This window comes from Hemitrygon akajei, chromosome 3 (assembly GCF_048418815.1).
Source record: "Hemitrygon akajei chromosome 3, sHemAka1.3, whole genome shotgun sequence".
In the NCBI taxonomy this organism is placed as follows: domain Eukaryota; kingdom Metazoa; phylum Chordata; class Chondrichthyes; order Myliobatiformes; family Dasyatidae; genus Hemitrygon; species Hemitrygon akajei.
Genome location: NC_133126.1, coordinates 73,093,829 through 73,109,400, shown reverse-complemented (window position 1 = coordinate 73,109,400; position 15,572 = coordinate 73,093,829). Strand labels below are relative to the sequence as shown.

The following is a 15,572-nucleotide window of genomic DNA, read 5'->3' as shown; positions in this document are numbered from 1 at the left end:
TGACAGTATATATTATAGTTAATACATAAGTTCGAAAGAAAAGTGAACTCATGAACCCGGAAGAAGGAAGAAAGTTCAAAAGGAAACCGGAAGTCATAGCACTGCAGCCATTTTTGTAGTTTCATATGCGCCCAAAAAATAAAACTAAGCAAAAAGCAAGCAAAAAACAAAAAAAGAAAGAAAAATCCCCCTCCCACCACCCTTGAAACCCCAAGAAAAAAGCCAAAAAAGGCAAGCGAGCAAGCTAATACTAAAACTACCCCCATGTCTCAAGACGGCAACTCGAACGTAATAGAGTTAAGAAAATACACACAACCCACATTATAAAAAGGGTAATACTACAAAAGTTAAGATATAAAATTAGTGTTATAAATGTATATAAACAAAAAAGTTAAAAGAAAAGAATTAAAACAATAAATAAAAGTTTCAAACTTTCAAATACATCAAAACAGTTATGACGCTCCAAACACTGGAGTCAGTCGGGAAGAAGAAACGCCATTTTTTTTTTCTCAGTTTTAATATTCAGATGTTAAAAGTATAAAGGAAAGCGTATATCGTTTTTTATTTTAAAAAAAAGAAAAACAAAAGAGAAACCCTAATCGGTCATTTTCAACGCCAATAGATTAATAATATGAAAAACTATAAAATCGGCATAAACCTAGCAGGGAAAAAAAGCTTTAATCGTATATAAAAAGTATATGCAAGCCATATAAAAAAAAAGGACCCATATATCAAACCATAATAGATCCAAATTTATAGGCTAAATTACACTGATCAGCCCAATAGAATGTCATTGATCCAGGAAACCTTGAGCATCCGCAGGCGATTTAAACAGCCGAACAGTTCCATCATCCAGGGCGACTCTCAGATGTGCTGGGAATAACAGCGCTTGCTTGTAGCCTTTCTGGTGGAAATTCGACATAACCGATCTGAAAGCCAGCCTAGCCCGTAATACTTCTGGGCTATAGTCTTCCAAGATACGAAACTTGAAATTTTGATGGATAATCATACCTTTTTTACGAGCCAGACGGATCAAGCGATCTTTGATATGAGGATAGTGAATCCTCAAAATTATGTGCCGCGGCTTCGAACTTGAACTTGCATAAAATCTTGTTACCCGATGTGCTCGATCGATTATTGGGGGGGGATCCAGGACCTCTTTGCCCAGGACATCCACTAGAAATTTAGAGAAGAAAACGGTAAGATCACCGCTTTCAAATCCTTCCGGGATCCCAATTAACCGGAGATTTTGCCTTCGAGAGCGATTTTCCAAATCCGTAATTTTAACTTTATAACGATCCATCTGTTGAGAAGTCGAGGTTTGCTCTTCTTGTATCTTTTCAATCATACGATCTTTCTTACGAGCGGCTTCTTCAAGAGCCAAAATGCTTGCCTGTTGTTTTTGTGATTCCAGTGAAAGTTCCAAAAACTTTTCTTCGAGTGATTTCAAACGATCGTCATACTTCGAAAGCCTTAGGAATAATTTTTCCTGCATCTCTTCAAATTTAGCTTCCACAATCTTCGCAACTGCTTCTAAAGGTACCAATTCTTTCGACTGTTTCGGTTCTTTTGCTTTAGACATTTCAGCAAGTTGAGAATAATTCAAATAGTTTAAAAAGAAGAATTCAGTATATTTAACCCCTTTAGAATAAGTTTAAGGGGTGTTTATAGGCTAAAAAACGTAAAAGTTTTGGAGCAAAGCCTAAGTGCGGTTTACTCCATGAGCGCCATCTTGAGACCCCCCCCTCAAACTTCTACGGTCCAAAGAATAAAGACCTAACTTGTTCAACCTTTCCCTGTATGGTGCTGAAACCCAGGTAACATTCTAGTAAATCTTCTCTGTACTCTCTCTATTTTGTTGACATCTTTCCTATAATTCGGTGACCAGAACTGTACACAATACTCCAAATTTGGCCTTACCAATGCCTTGTACAATTTTAACATTACATCCCAACTCCTATACTCAATGCTCTGATTTATAAAGGCAAGCATACCAAAAGCTTTCTTCACCACCCTATCCACATGAGATTCCACCTTCAGGGAACTATGCACCATTATTCCTAGATCACTCTGTTCTACTGTATTCTTCAATGCCCTACCATTTACCATGTATGTCCTATTTGGATTATTCCTACCAAAATGTAGCACCTCACACTTACCAGCATTAAACTCCATCTGCCATCGTTCAGCCCACTCTTCTAACTGGCCTAAATCTCTCTGCAAGCTTTGAAAACCTACTTCATTATCCACAATGCCTTCTACCTTAGTATCATCTGCATACTTAATAATCCAATTTACCACCCCATCATCCAGATCATTAATGTATATGACAAACCACACTGGACTCAATACAGATCCCCGAGGCACACCACTAGTCACCGGCCTCCAACCTGACAAACAGTTATCCACCACTACTCTCTGGCATCTCCCATCTAGCCACTGTCTTTGTAGCCAATTGTCTACAAAATCTCCTATTCTTTCCTTGCATGGCTACCCCCTATTAAAGAAGCATCTCATTAGCCTCATAACCATAATAATATGCAAACTGCAAACAGTGACTCAATGCATGGCTTCATATTCCTTCGATACTGGTCTCTAATAAAATGGTTAAGAAGAAAAAACAGAACAAAAGATTAAAAACCAAAAGCTATTACAAGAGCTTCTATTATATACAAGTGCTCATAAGCTGGAGTAACATATTAGCATAGGCATAAGATGGGTTAAAATTCTCCATCCCCCAAGACTGGATGTTCAGCTGTTAAACACATCCAAACCTGATGTGAATAAATTTGGGGGCACAAAGATACAGGGATAAGAGATAAAAAACACAAAATGCTGGCAGAACTCAGCAGGCCAGACAGCATCTATGGGAGGAGGTAGTGACGACGTTTCGGGCCGAAACCCTTCATCAGGAGTGAAGTAACATGAGATGGTCGAGGGGCGATAAGAAGTGGGGGGAGGGATGAAGTAGAGAGCTGGGAAGTGATAGGCTGGAGGGAAATGGGCTAGGGGGAAGGTGGAGAATTATGGGAAATAAAAGAGAAAGAAGGGTAGGGCTGGGGGGAGATTATAGTGAGGGGGGGGGGGGGAGAGAGAGAAAGAGAACCAGACTAAAAGTTGAATGTTCATGTCGGCAGGTAGGAGGCTACCTAGGTGGGAGATAAGGTATTGCTCCATCGACCTCATAGGGATAAGAGATATAGGGATGAGAATAGAAGGTAAATTTGAGGTACTGGAGAATGCTAGAACAGGTTTAGGAGGATCAAATGGCTTTTTGCCCCTTCAAACTTTCTCCCTAAGAATTTATGTGGAGTGTGTTAAAAGGTTTTGTCCTCCACTCATCACATAATAAACACATGGCAACAATGTCAAAGTGATATATTTAGAGAATGCACAGTGCAGATACTGAAATGTGGAGCAAACAAAACTGCTGGGAGAAAGTAGCTATGGAAGTAGAAGGTTGGTTGTTATTTTGCATTGACACCCTGCATCAGGACTGAGGCTGTAGGGGAGAGACACCCAGTATAGAGAAGTGAAGGAAAGTAATGATACAGAGCTGATAGGTGGTGGTGGGGGGGCTTGCGATTGAGAAATAAATGGACAGAGTGGAAGGGTAGAGACAGAGGTTGATATGTGATAACTGAAACTAGATAAGGGAGGATGGAAGAATGAAGGAGAGATAAAACCATAGAGGAGTTAATGAGTCAAGGAAACAGGGTGGAAAGGAAGGAATGGGAAAGGTGAACAAAGGAGAGAGAACATGATTGCAGTGCTAAGAGTGGGAACGGAACACTGAAGTGGGTTACCTGAAATTAGAAAATTCATTGTTGATGCTTAGTTTACACTTGGTCTTGCCAATGTCTGGCAGACCATATCGCAAATAGTAAATGCAAGGGATCATATTGGAGCTATTCATTAATCTCTGCCCTACCTGTAAAAGCTGTTAATGACCCTGGATGGTGGTGAGAAAATATTGAGGCAGAGGTTCCCATTTCAATTGACAGTGGTGAGGAGGTGGGGGAAGAATGTTAAATGTTAACAAAAGGAAGGGAGACCCTGGGTGGATTGATAAGAGTGTGAAAGAAAAACTAATCATAGAGGAGTGGTTACCTGAAATTGAAATAGTCCTCCAAGTCTTGACTTAAACCATTGAAGTCCATCTTCTTCCCTTTTAAGGACCTACCTTCCCTAACTCGAGGACCAAATCTATTTTTTTAATATGACTACCTTAAAGTTTACCAGACTTGGTCACAGGATACCTGCATAAAACTTCTACCACTTGCCATTCTTATTCCCTGTGAGAAGGTTGAGTACAACCACTTCCCACATAGGACTCTCCAATTCCTGCTTCAAGAAACCTTTTTGAATGCATTTTATCAATTTCCACCCCATCTAAGCCCCTTACGCTAATATTGGGAAACATTCATAATGTGAAACACAGCTGCTAGTCCTACCCTTCTCTCAGCCACCTTTCTGTCATTGCAACAATATCTTTAACCTACGTATTGTCAGCTTATCCTTCTTCCAGTCACATTTGCTGTTTCCAAGTATTCTGATATTCTTCCGCAATTTAGCAAGTTCTGAAAAATAATGCAATCACCTTCTCTTTAACGAAAAGCTTCCCAGTTCTCTGAGCTAGCTATCACTAATTATTGACACTTTAAATGCCCTACTTTTCCAATTCAAAGTTATCCTTAACTTTGTTTGCTAACCACAGATCATGCTGGTTTCTAATTGAGATATATTCCTGCTGAGTGGTATGGATCAGCTGTTTAAATATCTGCCAATGTTCAGCTTATTTTAGCAGTCCACCTTCAAACCATTATAACAGACCCAAAGTCAAAAACAATGGTTTTGGTCCTGTGGTGCTCACCCACAAATTGCGTTTGGAATTCTATGAATGTGTGGCTACTACCTCCCAAGGAATCTTTAATCACAATATCCTTTTTAAATTCTTCCTCATTACTCATAACCAGATCTAAAAAAAGTCCATTCCTTGGTAGATCCCATAATACACTGCTCTAAGAAACAATCCCTGAAGCACTTCACAAATTCATCTATAATCTTGCTAGTTTGGTTCTTCCAAACTAGTTTGGATAGGGCTTTAAATTAAATAGCAGGGGGTGGGTTCAACAGATTGGAGTAGTATGAATAAAGCAAAAGAGAAAAAGTGTGGATAAAGATAATGTAAAAGCAGAAGTTAGAGAAAAGTAAGGGTGGAGTGCAGAAAGTCAAGTGCATAAGAGACAAAATTTAAAGGCACAATGAGTACAAGGGCATTTTATCTGAATGCCCACAATATTTGTAACAAGGTCAGTGAACTTGTGGCACAAATCAGTATAAAGGGGTATGATTTAGTGGCCATTACAGAAATGTGGTTGCAGAGTGGAGAGGATTGGGAATTCAATATATGAAGGTAAGGGAGGTGGGGTAGCGCTCTTAATTAAGCATGAGATCAGGGCGATGGTGAGAGACGATACAAGATCTAAGGAGCAGAATGTTGAATTGTGCAGAGGAGACAGTCTGCAGAGAGATATAGATAGGTTAAGTGAGCGAGCAAGGATCTGGCAGATGGAATAAGTACAATGTTGGTAAATGTGAGGTCATCCACTTTGGAAGGAAAATGAAAGATCAGATTATAATTTAAATAGCAAAATATTGCAGCATGCTACTGTGTGGAAGGACTTGGGAGTGCTTGTGCATGAATTGCAAAGGGTTGGTTTGCAGGTCCAGCAGGCTATCAAAACGACAAATGGAATTCTGGCCTTCATTGCTGGAAGGATTGAATTTAAGAGCAGGGAGGGTATACTGCAATTGTACAGGGTACTGGTGAGGCCGCATCTGGAGTATTGCATGCAGTTCTGGTCTCCTTACTTGAGAAAGGATATACTGGCTTTGGAGGCAGTGCAGAGGAGGTTCACCAGGTTGATTTCAGAGATGAGGTGGTTAGGCTATGAGGAGAGATTGAGTCACCTGGGACTGTACTCACTAGAATTCAGAAGGATGAAAGATCTTATAGAAACAAAATTATGAAAGGGATAGATAAGATAGAGGCAGGAAAGTTGTTTGCACTGGTAGGTGAGACTAGAACCAGGGGACATAGCCTCAAGATTTTGGGGATTTAGGATGGAGATGAGAAGGAACTGCTTTTCTCAAAGAGTGGTGAATCTGTGGAATTCTCTGCCCGATGAAGCAGTGGTAACTACCTCAGTAAATATATTTAAGATAAGGTTGGATAGATTTTTGCATAATAGGGGAATTAAAGGTTTTGGGGAAAAGGCAGGTAGGTGGAGATCATGATCAGATCAGCCATGATCTTATAGAATGCCGAACAGGCTAGATGGGCTTGATGGCCTACTCCTGTTCTTACTTCTTGACAACAATCTTGCCCTTAATGTCAGCAAAACAAGAGATGGTAACTGACTTGAAGCAGGGTGGTGCCCATGCTCATGTTTACAGCACTAATACTGAGGTTGAGAGGATTGAAAGCTTCAGGTTCCAAAGAGTAAACATCATCAACAGCCTGCCCAGTCCAAAAAGACTGATACCATGGCCAAGGAAGCTCACCAACACCTACTTCCTCAGGCGGCTAAACAAATTTGGCATGTCCTCTCCGACCCTCACCAATTTTTATCTGAATACATTACAATTTGGTAGAGCAACTGCTCTGCCTGTGACTCCCAACAAAAGTGCCAAGTTCTGGATGCCGCTCAGCACATCACATCTCTGCCTCAGTAAATCAGCCACCATAGTCAAAGACCCCACCCACCACAGATATTCCTTCTTCTCCCATTGGGCAGAAGACAGAAAAGCCTGAAAGCATGTTTATCAGGCTCAAGGTCAGCTTCTATCCCACTGTTATCAGACACTTGAACAGACCTCTTATACAAGATGGACACTTCACAATCAACCTTGTCATGACATTGCATTATTTAAATACACTGCACTTTCTCTGCAGTTTTTCCACTTTATTCTACATTGTTATTGTTTTGCCTAGTTCTACTTCAATGCACTGTGTAATGATGTAATCTGTATGAACAGTACACAAGACAAGCTTTTCACTGTATCTTAATACATGTAACAACAATAAATCTGTTTCTTAAATCTTAGATAGAGTAGCCTGGGTAAAAGCCAAACCACATCCCTGAATGAGAAGTACATGTTTTCGGCTGTTGTAGACTTTTCTGCTCTTCCATAAACACCTCTATTTTAAAAGGTTTTGTATTTTTATATATTTATATATATATATATATTATTTATTTTGATAGCATTGAAGCAAATCCAGCAACAATTTAAAATAACAAGTTTAGTTATTATCCATTATTTCAGTGGAATTAGTTTGGAGCAAAGGGACAAGATACAATATTAACAGATAGACTTAAAAAAATAATTTCTAACAGATTGCTTTTCCTGTAAGTAAAAGTAACTTTTTTTGTACATAGCTTAAGATTTTGTACAAATAGGTCACAATTACAGTTCTTCTTTCACCTACCAGATGCATCAGTGTGAGAAGTAGCAGGTGTTCTATTTGATTTAAGTTTACTTAGTGCTCCACTAACAATATCTGAAATGCAAGAGAGGGAGAGAAATTAAAATCCACGCACATTTTAACTGATATGAATTTCCTATTTGGCAGATTCACAGTTCTTTCCAAAACAATTAACTTGTCAATAAAATTGTACTTTTCCTTGTATTTAATAATGTTTAATAGCTTTAGGAAATAAAAGAATTTGAACAGCTCAGCACAAATATATCCTAAACTGCACTTCTGAACTTTACTTGAAATCCGGATTAAACAATTAAACATTTTAAGAGTATACTCATATTGTGTTTGTATTCAAAATTTACACTGCACTAGAAAAAATTTCTTGGCCATACCCACAATAGTTTGCACAAATTTAGTCACTGGGCTTTTATCTTGGTTCAAATCTAGATTTCCAATGAAGTTACTGCTTGATGGCTGCAAACATTGTATACAAAGTTTGGGGGAAATAGCAAGCTATGTTTAGTGAATTGGGTTTTCATTCTGTAGCCTATTACTCAATGGTTTATGAACTTTGATCAAATACTTTTTCTTTCCAGAGATTTAGTTGAAATGTCTTGGAGGGTGTCTTTTAATTTTTGTATCTTCTTGACCAATTTCACATAGCTTTACCTGATGAAGCGTTAAATATTTCCCTCCATGGATGGTGCCTGAACTGCTGAGTTCCTCCAACATTTTGTGTGTGCAGCCTTACACTTATTGTAATTGGACAGAATGATTCATATTAACATGGGAAAATGTAGCAAATTTGCCAAATCAGATATCAAGCTAAAAATGCACAATCACAGAATCAGGCCCTTTGGCCCACCATGTCCATACTGACTATCAAGTATTTGCCAGAGGAAGCACCTGGTTCCAATTTTCCATGAAGATTTGGAGCCACCAAATCCAGATTCTAATAATGACCACTGCTGAGAAATAATTTTAAAAAATCACTGGATAACTGACAAGTTTGAATTCCAGCTCTCCACAGAAGGCAAGAATAATAAGGATATAAATACCAAACACAGAGGGTTGAATGCTGAAAAATGGAATGCACTCTAAAATATGCAAGTGCGTGGTCACTATTTTACAATGTCATTAGTAAAGTATACTTAGCCAGTATAAATTCTATCAAATTGATTCAAGGAAAATTAAATGCATCTTTTTTTAATCATGCCAATGAACTTGTACTTTTTGTTAAAAAGCCTATTCACTCAAACTGAGAATTACCATCTGGCATTTTTCATCACAAGTTTCATTTCTTTTTCAATGGCCAACTCACAGACATCTGTTCTCAATTTAGGGAAGGTTCTACTGGAGACAACTAACAGTATGCCAGCTCTTTGATATTCTATGCACTCCTGTCCAAGGGTACTGATAAAGCAAGGTATTCACACGAAATGCTTTAGCCAAGAACTACTTGTTACGGCCAACTTGATTCAAGGTCTGTTGTAGACAGTCAAACAACATATCCAGGCATACTTCAGAAGGAACGCAAAAGTTCCAGTCATCTCTACAAAGCCATGAAGGTATTGCCATTCAACACAAAAACATTTTTTTCATTTAACAGCACCATAACATGAATCAATTCAGTTTACTTAAAGGTAGGTTTTCATGTATTTTAGAAAAAGCCAAAGAACTGGATAACCAAGCAGTAACATGTTACTTTTAATGGCTTGTGTGTAGTAAATATTGACAGGTAGTTGAGGTTGGCAGCAAATTAAAGAACCTTTTTTGGTCACCTTGCTAATAATTGCACAAAATGGAAAGCAAGAAAATACATAGAAACATCCTTTGCTTAAACCGCATTATATCTTTCAATTATATTTTTTATCATGGACAGAGAGAAAAATAAAGGTTTGAAAAGACACATGACTCAAAATTAAAAATAAAAGATATTAAATTATCAACATTAACTTTCTATTCAAAATGTTCAAGTAAGACTTCAGTGCATTTTTAAATGCTGTATTCACTGCCAAGGGCTATAACAGTATGGTGCATGGAGAACAGATTATGATTAACAGAATTAAGTGTCAAAAATATTCCATTAAATATTATAGGCTATAAAAGATATTAGATTTACAATAATTTATAAAATAATATGAAAACATTTAGAAAATAAATGACATAGAAAAAAATTCTAATGACCTCCAACACTTCGACGCCTTCGTCTTTTGCTCTCTTCCACTCTTGAACCATCTTCAGCTTCCAAGTTTTCTAATGAAGGCGTTTTAGATGCTGCACACTCACCAAGCATTGCTGGAATTTTTTCCAAGATAAACTCTGGAACACAACCTGAAGAAATAGGAGTGTATACTCAATCACAAACAAGAGAAAAATCTGCAGATGCTGGAAATCCAAACAACACACACAAAATGCTGGAGCACCATCTATAGGGGGAAAAGAAAGTACAGTTGATGTTTCGGGCAGAGATCTATCATTCGTCCCGTTAAAGGATCTCGGCCTGAAACATCGACTGTATTCATTTCCATAGATGCTGCCTGGCCTGCTGAGTTCTTCCATCATTTTATTATTATTAGTGTATATTATTGACTTCGTGACAATCACATTTGTCCAGATTAACATATAAAAGACAATAAAGTGCAAGATGAAGCCCCAATTGGACCAGCATGTATAATGTTAAATACATGATGCCAGAATGACTATCATATTTGCATAAAGTTTCAATGCATTTAAACATGTCAACTTGTGAACGTCATTGTGATAATTCAAAGTGTTTGTGACATGCATTTGCAAATTTTAATGCCAGTTTCCAATATTATTTAAAGAACACGTTAAAATGGGGCAGGGCACTGAGCAGAAACCTGAACTGGCAAAAAAAACTACTAGAGATAAGAGTGTATTTTGGAAGGATGACTAACTACCGAGTTGAAGAGGTGAGTTTGAAGTAAAGATAGAAAAGAGGCAAATAAAGGCATGATATGAATCAGAAATGCCAGGAAATTGGAAAAGGGGCTGTGGGGAGCACAATTGAATGAAAAAACGAGTTGAGTTCCGAGTTGCAGGTTAGTCATTTGTGAGGAGGTTACACTGATAAGCAGCAAACCAAGCAAAAAGATTCGAGCAACCAAATTACTTGTAATGTGGCGACCCACTTTCTACGCAGGCGAACCAGCTCACAAAATGGCGCGCGCGTCGGCGGAGAAGCCAGCCCCAAAATGGCGCTGGGCCGCTTTCTTCACCAGCAAGGGGAGAAAGCCCGCACGCGGGAAAAGACTTTTGTAATGCACCTCTGATGTCATTTCCACCCAGAGAGGGCAGGAACGGAACTGCGTAAAAGCCAGTGCTGCCAAGTTTGAATAAACTAGTCTGGAGTGCAACTTACAGACTGCGTGTTGTTATTTCTAGCTCTGCGTGTAGCACATCGCTACATTGGTGACCCCGACGGTCCAAACGGGATTGGGACCAAAGATCATCGACTCAAATCTGTTCACGCAGTTTCACTAAAACTGCCAACTTTCTGGACACTGCAACCACGCATGTGGTTTGACCAAGCAGAAGCCCAGTTCCAGATTTGGCAGATTATCTTCTGATTCCACACGTTACTTTACGTGGTGAGCTCCCTTGATCAGGAGACAGCCGTCCAGGCTGAGGATTTCATACAGTCACCCCCAGAAGGCGGCAAATATGCAGCATTCAAAGCGCTGCTCATAGGGACCTTTGGCCTCTCACGGCGTGAGCGAGGTGCCCACTTGCTGCACCTGGACAGTTTGGGAGACAGGCCGCCGTCAGCATTAATGAACGAGATGCTGGCCCTGGCTGAAGGACACAAGCCCTGCCTCACATTTGAGCAAGCGTTCCTAGAGTAACTGCCCAAGGGCATACATCTGCTGCTGGCCGACACAGATTTCAGTGACACCCAGAAGGTGGCGGCCTGGGCAGACATGCTGTGGAAAGCCAAGAGGGAGAGCGGGGCATCCATCGGCCAGATTACCAAGCCACACGCCCAACAGCAGGCCAGACCAGGCCTGGCAATGGAGCGCACACAACCCAGAGGCAGGAGTGAGGCCAATAAACAGTGGTGTTTCTACCACCAGCAATGGGGCACAGAAGCCCGCCCTACAAGTTCCCAGGAAACGCCAGGGCCAGGCTAATGGCTACGGTGGCTGGCCATCAGGACAGCCTCTTGTACATCTGGGACAAAGAGTCCAGATGCTGTTTCTTGGTCGACACCGGAGCAGAAATCAGCGTCTTACCCCCGATGGGGTACAACACCCACAACAGGGAGCCAGGACCCACCCTGAGGGCCGTGAACGGCAGCACGATACAGACCTACGGCACCCGCACAGTGCAGCTGCAGTTCAGCGCCAGCTGGTTCACGTGGGACTTCACACTGGCTGCTGTGGCCCAACCACTTCTGGGGGGCGGACTTCTTGCGAGGTCACAGCCTGCTGGTCGACTTGCGAGGGAAAAGGCTGGTCCGTGCCAAGACTTTCCAGACATTCTCCCTGGGTGAAGCTAAGTTGCCAGCCCCACACCTGGACTCTATCCCCTCCGCGCCCGTGCACGAAGGCTCCCCCCGGACAAGCACCGCCTGGCGAAGGAGGAGTTCAAAAGGATGAAGGAATTGGGGATTGTACGGCGGTCTGACAGCCTGCGGCGAATACCGCAGACTGAACGAGGCTACAACTCCTGACCGCTACCCTGTGCCGTGCATACAGGACTTTGCAGCAAACCTGCACAGGGCAGGCATCTTTTCCAAAGTAGACCTCATCCGGGGATACCCTCAAATCCTGGTACACCCTGAAGACATCCCCAAAACAGCACTCATCACGCCGTTTGGCCTGTTCGAATTCCTCCGAATGTCGTTCGGCCTGTAGAATGCCGCACAGGCGTTCCAGCGGCTAATGGATGCGGTGTGACGCGACCTGTACTTAGCGTTCATCTATTTGGACGACATCCTCATAGCCAGCAGTAGTCGTCAAGAGCATCTGTCCCACCTCCGCCAGCTCTACTCCCGCCTGAGTGATTTCAGCCTCACGATCAACCCGGCCAAATTTTAAATCGGACTTGACGCCATCGACTTCCTGGGCCAAAGGATTATCAAAGACAGGGCAACACCTCTGCCCATCAAGGTAGATGCGATCCGCCACTTCGCCTGGCCCAACACAGTCAAAAGCCTGCAGGAGTTCGTTGGTATGGTGAACTTCTGCCACCGTTTCCTCCCCTCAGCAGCCCATATTATGCGCCCTTTGTTCACTCTGCTGTTGGGCAAGAGCAAGGACATTACTTGGGATGAAGAGGCCGCGGCCGCTTTCATTAAAGCCAAGGAAATCTTGGCAGACGCTGCGATGCTGGTGCACCCCGGAACGAACGTTCCAACCACCCTCACAGTGGACGCATCCAACACAGCAGTCAGTGGGGTGCTGGAGCAAATCATCGAGGGGTGCTGGCAACCCCTGGCGTTCTTCAGCAGGCACCTATGGCCACCCAAACTCAAGTACAGTGCCTTTGACCAGGAGCTGTTGGCACTATATCTGGCAATCCAGCATTTCAGGTACTTCTTAGAAGGTAGGTCATTCACCACGTTCACAGACCGCAAACGGTTAACCTTCACGTTCGCGAAGGTGTCTGATCCCTGGTCGGCCCGCCAGCAGCGACATTTGTCCTACATCTCCGAGTACACGACTGACATCCAGCATGTCTTGGGAAAGGACAACGTCGTGGCGGACTCACTCTCCAGACCAGCTATCCAGGCCCTGTCCCTGGGGGTGGACTATGCAGCACTGACGGAGGCGCAGCAGGCAGACGACGAGATGCCCAGCTACAGGACCGCAGTCTCAGGTTTTCAGCTGCAAGACTTCCTCGCAGGCCCAGGTGAGAGGACCCTGCTGTGTGACATGGCTACTGGCCAACCTCACCCCATCATCCCGGCAACGGTGAGTTTTCAACATCATACATGGCTTGGCGCACCCATCTATCAGGACAACCGTCCGGACGGTCGCCAGCAAGTTCGTGTGGCATGGACTTCGCAAACAGGTCAGCAAATAGGCCAAAACATGCACACAGTGCCAAACAGCCACAAGGTGCAGCGGCACACCAAAGCCCCGCCGCAGCAGTTCGAACCTACCTGCCGGAGGTTCGACCACATTCATGTGGATACCATGGGGCCCCTGCCAGTGTCGCAAGGAGTGAGGTACCTCCTAATTATGGTAGACTGGTTCACGAGATGGCTCACTGACACCACCACCGATTCCTGCGCCCGAGTGCTGATTACAACCTGGGTAGCACGCTTCAGGATACCGGCCCACATTACCTCAGACAGAGGCACCCAGTTCACCTCTAGCCTGTGGTCGGCTGTGGCCAGCCTGTTGGGAACACAACTACACCACACAACTGCCTACCACTCACAGTCGAATGGACTAGTGGAGCGTTTCCACCGTCACTTGAAGTCGGCTCTCATGGCCTGCCTGAAAGGGCCTAAGTGGGTGGATGAACTTCCATGGATCCTGCTTGGAATCCGCATGGCGCCCAAAGAGGATCTGCACACCTCGTCGGCCCAGCTGGTGTATGGCGCACCCCTGGTCGTCTCAGGAGAGTTCCTACCAGCCCCAAGGGGGCAAGAGGAAGAACCCGCAGCAGTCCTGGACAGACTACGCGAAAGGCTCAGCAACCTGGCCCCCGTACCAACTTCACACCATGGACAGATCCCGACCTGCGTACCCAAAGACCTGCAGAACTGTAAGTTTGTATTTGTACGAAGGGGCTCACACTGGGCACCGCTACAGCGGCCATACGAGGGGCTGTTCAAGGTGTTCAGGAACAACAGGTCCACGTACATTCTGGACATTGGGGGGGAAAGAGGAGGATTTCACGGTGGACCGACTCAAACCGGCCCACGTGGACTTGGCTCAGCCGGTCAAGGTTCAGGCACCGCGGCGCAGAGGCAGACCGCCCAAACAGAGACTGATCCAGACTGTGGACATTGGAGGGTGTATTGCCGGTTCTTGGGGGGGGGGGGGGGGGGGGGGGGTGGGGTTATGTGGCGACCCACTTTCTACACAGGCAAACCGGCTCACAAAATGGTGCGCACGTCGGCAGAGAGACCAGCCCCAAAATGGCGCTGTGCCTTCTTCTTCACCAGCAAGGGGAGAAAGCCCGCACACGGGAAGAGACTTCTGTAATGCACCTCTAGTGTCATTTCTGCCCGGAGAGGGCGGGAACGGAACTGCGTAAAAGCCAGTGCGAAGTTTAAATAAGCTAGTCTGGAGTGCAACTTACAGACTGCGTGTCATTATTTCCAGCTGTGTGTAGCACATTGCTACAGTAAGCAGTATGGTTCAATTAAACAATACTTCAGTTGACCTGATAGTTAATAACGAAGTGACAAAAGCTTGATGTTTATGATTATCTGCAAGGCTACCTGTGCTCATGGTAATCATGCTGCACCTTCTGCAGCTTCACAGGTCAAAGTGAGTTCCAGCCTTCACTGTCATAGCTCTTCCATGAAGCAGATCAGACTACTCAACATTAGCTCGGCTTTTGCTATAACAACTAATAAATTACATACAACTAATGTAAAACATGATGTGTTTTATATTTAGAAGCATTTAAAGAGATCATAACCTGAATTAATAACCACAATAACTATTTTAAATGGCACTCCTGTAGAAAAATAATCCCTAAATAAGGTAAAATACAGGAAAGAGAACAAGGAAACTTAAGGATGGCAAATTTCCACATATTTATAAGAAATGCTTTTTTAAAAATTTTGTAGTACAAATCTTGGGATGGAAGCTTCAGCAGTTAAACTTACATCTGCGTTTCATTTTGGTGGGTCAGATTGAAAAGAAAGTCTCATTTCTTAAAGATAACTTGGTTAAGTGATAACTGTTGGAACATACGTATCGGTAACAGAAATTACGTTGCTTATACTTTTTTACTGAACAACATTCCAATATCTCCTAACGACTGGTAAAAAATATATATACTGCAGCCTACCAGGAAAAGTTATTGATCGCCATTAACTTAAAAGCAGCGTTCGCTCAGATCTAATGCCGCTCGCCCCCACCTTCCCGTTTATCGC

The 15,572-nt window shown here is 42.9% G+C and overlaps 2 protein-coding genes across 6 annotated transcripts in view; one reads left to right on the top strand and one right to left on the bottom strand.

The window, feature by feature from the left end:
- Positions 1 to 15,572, top strand: part of LOC140725105 (RAS guanyl-releasing protein 1-like) — a 301,300-nt gene that overhangs the window by 54,915 nt on the left and 230,813 nt on the right. The window lies entirely within an intron of this gene.
- The window catches only part of LOC140725103 (rho GTPase-activating protein 11A-like), a 78,140-nt gene that overhangs the window by 24,942 nt on the left and 37,626 nt on the right, over positions 1 to 15,572 (bottom strand). The window contains exons 6-7 of the mRNA XM_073040116.1: positions 9,674 to 9,820; positions 7,493 to 7,564 (exon numbers count right to left, since the gene is read on the bottom strand). Coding sequence (XP_072896217.1) covers positions 7,493 to 7,564; positions 9,674 to 9,820 — 219 coding nt within the window. The remainder of the gene's footprint in view (positions 1 to 7,492; positions 7,565 to 9,673; positions 9,821 to 15,572) is intronic.